At 39.3% G+C, this 5,182-nt stretch overlaps 1 protein-coding gene across 8 annotated transcripts in view; it reads right to left on the reverse strand.

Annotated features, from left to right (window-relative positions):
• Positions 1-5,182, reverse strand: part of meis2a (Meis homeobox 2a) — a 79,966-nt gene that overhangs the window by 73,190 nt on the left and 1,594 nt on the right. For all 8 annotated transcript variants that reach the window (XM_032500161.1, XM_032500159.1, XM_032500160.1 and 5 more), the window contains exons 3-6: positions 3,542-3,683; positions 3,220-3,270; positions 2,741-2,791; positions 2,109-2,258 (exon numbers count right to left, since the gene is read on the reverse strand). In XM_032500161.1, coding sequence (XP_032356052.1) covers positions 2,109-2,258; positions 2,741-2,791; positions 3,220-3,270; positions 3,542-3,683 — 394 coding nt within the window. The remainder of the gene's footprint in view (positions 1-2,108; positions 2,259-2,740; positions 2,792-3,219; positions 3,271-3,541; positions 3,684-5,182) is intronic.

The raw sequence follows: 5,182 nt of genomic DNA on the forward strand, positions 1-5,182 counted from the left end.
AAAAGTAGGACAGAAATTGTTTTCCATCCAGCGGCACATTGCAGCCAAGTGCATTTTTGGGCATTGTTTCCAATATTCAAAACACATCTTAGGCATGAAAAGCTAGTCCCCCTTTCAATTAGAAACTGAAATTACTGCTGAAGAAGTTAACTGTTTACTACAAAGATCATGATGGCACAGTGCACATTTTCACCTCAATGGTTTCACTTTCTGCAAATATTATTTTCTACTAAACCCTCATGAGGTGCACACATGCTCTCACATATAGTGGAAAAATTAGGAATTGTATTTTATTTATGAAAACAATAACTATAAGCTACAGCGTGTATGTTACCACATGTAGGTACTCAGTCATAATTAAAATCCCTCTCAGCACAAACAGAGCTCTAAAAGCTAACAAGATGGGTAAAAACTCTCTTCTGCTTTTGTCAAATCCAGCCCAGCAGTTTGGTGTAATAAAAAGTTCACTGGTGCCACAGAAGTGAAATAAATCCCTCCAAACTTAAACACCTAATGAGGTGGTCAGTCCAAATGACTTCAAGATAAATGGCTTGTCATGCAACCTTGTTTATTGCTGCTCCTGATTTGCTTTATTGGCATATCTAATTTTCTAATTATCAAAATATTTCTCACAAGTGGACTGATGACAAAGCTGGTGTCTGAGCACTGGAGGCTCCATTGGAAATTGGCTTGAGTATCAACCATCTGCCATGAAACTAAACAGGCTAGTTTATCTAATCTCTATAATATAAACAACAGCATGCCTTATTTCTACACTTGTGTTGGAGGACCACAATATTGCCGTTTTCACCGTTTCTCAAACCAACATCGGCTTCTTCGGTCTATCTGTGTTTTAATTCACCTAGTGCGGTGCACTGCGAGGCCATGTAAACTCGACGGGCTTCCAAAGGGAATGCACTGCTATTAGGCCTACAGCCAGACCCAACAGATGTAGCGCAGTGACTTTGCATAACACTTAAATCTGCTTTAATTCCTAATAGGCTTGGCCTTGTGCTACACAGATATTAACTAGTCACTTAAGTGCAATAGCCCGCTCATTTTTACCCCCACCAAAACATTAGCTTTATCACAGACATTCAAGAAGCAATCATTCACCCGATGTCAACTCAATAATACACTGTCAGCTCAATCCATATCGTGGGCAGAGCCTGTGTTTATTACACCGAAAATGCACGATTTAAACCAGGGAATCGATCTTCAAATTTAAAGCTACTGTACTTCAGGTGCATATAATTGAATTCAGCATTATGAAGCCTCCGGCCATAAAATGGGGAGCAGAGGAGAGAGCCACTGCAGAGCAAACCACACGGCAATCAATACGAAACAATTAAACACATTAACATCAACAGCAATGGAAGGCCTCCAGACGAACCATCAGATGCCTTGTGAACTTGACATTGATGGTAAGCCATAGCTCTGAGATCTATTTCAATAGGCTACCACTTTCTCCACCTCTGCAGCAAAATCCACAGCTTTACGCACAGGCCATATCCAGCTCCCACAGACCCAAATATAAAGCCCTTTTCTTTTTAAATATTGGCCTAAAGCTAAAGCTTACCGCTGATACCCTGCTTTAACGTTAAACCTGCGTAACAGATAATTGCCTCACGTTCTTTTTCTTTTCTTTTTTTCCAACTCTCCATAATACACGACAGCAATTTACACACGCGCACGCGCACCCTCTAATGCACGCACGCACGCACGCACGCACACACACACACACACAATCCTCGAGCACACAAGCAAGCACGGACGCATTATGCACACATGACTGCCCCTAATCAAAAGACTAAAACAATAACTCAGTCTATTGTATCACATCTAGCTTTTGACCTCAGAACATCGATCGGCACATTTCCCTTGCAGAACAGAGCATGCTCTATTTACTGATGGCACAGCAGGGTCACACACTGAACACAGGCGACGGAGCCCAAAAGTTGGCATTATGAGACACATCAAACCAATCTGATTATCTTAAACCAAGCCGATAATTCATATGCAAAAAAAATACAAATGCCCGGTTGTTCTCTATCAGTAGCAGTAGACACGGACACCACATTCCTTATGAATATAATTCTGTTACTTACATGATCTGCGAGGTTAGTCGACGATCCCGAGAGCTCTTCGTGATCTGATTTTGAGCTGCCATCCCGTTCATCAATAACTAGATCTATTGGCATTTTTCCTTTCAAACAACTGATGTACCGGTGGCAAAAATTGTCGCAGAGCTCGTGCACCTAAAGAAGAAAAAAAAAGGAAGGGGAAACGTTTCAGCCAGTCCAAGAATAACTCAAATTAAGGGGCATCATCGGCGTCGGGGAAACAATAGTGAAATTGTTACGGTGCTTATTATTCTCCTGAGACTGGAGCAACAAGTTGAACAACAAAAAATAAACAGCATGCCGTCAGCTGGTGCAATAATGAGCAGTTGAAACTAAACCTACGGATCGATAACCATGTGCAACGTGAGCAAACAGGCTCCAGCATATTTTATCAATAGTCACAGAAATAGTTGGCTAAATAAAATAGCATATTTGATGAAAATGATAAATCGGAAACTTTCTCCCAATGCTGGTTTATTTTTATTTATTTCTTTTTTTTATTTGCTAATAACTAGCCTACAGCATTGCATATTTTAGCACTTTTAATAATATCAGTTGCATTTGTGCAGGTGGCGTCATGCGTCAAATCTCAATTTCTAAAGACTTATCATATTTACCTTTTCTAATTCCAAGAGGTGAAATCGTAATACTTGTATGGCTTGTATCATCTGGGGGAAAAAAAGAGTAAAATAAACACAGTTCACATCACAACATTTACAGGATTCATATTTCTTTACACTTGTAAAGTATTATGTGATAATCCGCCAGTCATAACTCTATGGAGTGCCCTGGAGTCAGCAAGAGCAACAAATATTTTTTACTCTAACAGGAAGCCGAATTTTATAATCTAATTGGTCATCACACAATGGTCAGCTGGGTCAGTTAGAAGGGAAGACTGAGCACTGACAGCGGTAACTGTGGTCACACAGCTTCACTTCAAAACGGAGCTGACATCTGTGCGGGAGTTTAAATCATATGTTCGCGTGTTTACTGTGTGATGAGGCGGACACTCCAGAGTATACCAAAACAAAGCAGAGTAGGACCGCGCCGAGGCGCCAGTTATTGAGAGACAAGAGAGGTCAAAGTGTGCGCTTACCAAATTGTCCAACTCTGGATTTGATGAAAATAAAGGTTTTTCTGCTCGAACCTAAAATAATACACCAAATGTCAAAGTTAGTTTGGCATGAAATGTGTTGTTCCATTCCTATAATACAACAATTCTCATAAATGAGCTTGTGCTATTAAGTGGAAGTTATGCAGAGAACACACACTATTTATTAACCATATCAAAAGAAAGTTTTATTGCAAAAAAAGAAAATATTAAGCAGACATTAAACTATGTGCCCTGACGCAGCCACAACATCCAACATTTTTTCTTTCTTTTTTTTAATTCTTTTTTTTAATATTTCGAAATTGACCTGTTTGGCAAAGACTGCAATGTCCTCATTGAAGGAGTCTGAGGAGCAGACATCGCCGCCTGCTACGCCGGGCTCCCTCGGAGTACACGTCGCCAACTCGCACTTCTCAAAAACCAGCGCGAGCAGTGGGAATAAAGGGTGACTGCAAGAGGGGAAACACAGCCTGAGTACAAGCAGCACACCGGCTCCACAATGCCCACTGCAAAAAATGTCCAATCAACCTGCATTTATGTCGGCCCCTTCAAATTCTATATATCTATACAAATATAACACATTTGAATGAGATCATTTTTTTACTTTTATCCCGCTGTAGTTTCTACACACTTCTGTCCACACAAATGACCGCATTTCCAAATAAGGCAGACAACAACTAAAACAATACAATCTGGATTCAAGATTCTTTTTTAGAAGCCGTTTTGAGTTGAAACACGCATAGGGGACATTTTAGTCCTCATTTTGGGGGGATTTAAAGATTTTAGACTCAATATGTTATGAATCGACTTGTTGAGACTGACATTTTTTGCAGTGCAAACTAGAAACGGCTGAGAAGTCGACAAAACCCAACAACAACAACAACAAAAAACAACACTGACACACTTTACAGCAGCTAGTGGGGGTTTAGAGAAATTATAGTCTGCAAAAAAAGTTGAAATGAAATAACATTTGTGCAGAGTTAGACTACAGACGTAGGCTACTGGAGCACCGGGGAGCTTACTATAGCTTTTAAAGTGAGACAGAGGGGATTAAAAATAGGCTAAGTCTAACTACTGTTTAATCAACATCACGAGACAAACGTCACCAAAATTATTTTTTAAAAGCTACATTATAATTTCAGAATAAAACGCTATTTCTAGAACAAACCGAACTCCATAAAACTGGCTTTATAATTTCTTGATTTTTGTCTTTTAGATTTGTGTCAATATAAAAAATAAAAATAAAAGGTAAGCGTCTGAAAACGTGAGTTAAAGAGATGAAGAGGATTTACTCTGCACTACATCCCAGATTATAATGATACACTGTGGATTATAGCACTTTCTGTGTACGTGTGTTTTTTTTAAGTTTTACAATCATCAGTAAGAAGGTCTAAATGTCTTTGATGTCCTAAATTTCCCTGTTTGAGAATAAGGTGATGCACGTATAATTATACAGACACACGGTGCGCTGCAGCGCGCTGTGTGTGTGACTGTAAACACTATTTTACAAAACATTTGAGAAGTTTTTACAGGCAGCAACGAGGACGTTTAAACGACTCCAGACCTTTTTAAAAGGATAGACAAATAATGGTAGGCATGTAATATTAAAGCATACTTTACAACGTGGAACAATTGTTGTGATGTTGAAAATACTTATTTTAAAAAAAAAATTATATTTCCATGCAGTCTGGGACTTTAGAGCTTGAACTGTGCACAGAGAGCTTCCATATTATTTCATGACTTGTATTGGAAGCTCGAGGCTTACTCTTACTTACTGCAGGCTTCACGATGCCTTGTACAATGCGTATAAAATTACACATCAACAGAACTCCCCAGACCAACAATAGAGCTCAAAAATTGCGGCCAGTCCCGCACAAAACACTATTTGAATTAAGCGGTGGGAGAGAAACTCCGACAAAACTAACTTAATGAAAAGCTGAGAACTTAT

This window comes from Etheostoma spectabile, chromosome 20 (assembly GCF_008692095.1).
Source record: "Etheostoma spectabile isolate EspeVRDwgs_2016 chromosome 20, UIUC_Espe_1.0, whole genome shotgun sequence".
Taxonomy (NCBI): Eukaryota; Metazoa; Chordata; class Actinopteri; order Perciformes; family Percidae; genus Etheostoma; species Etheostoma spectabile.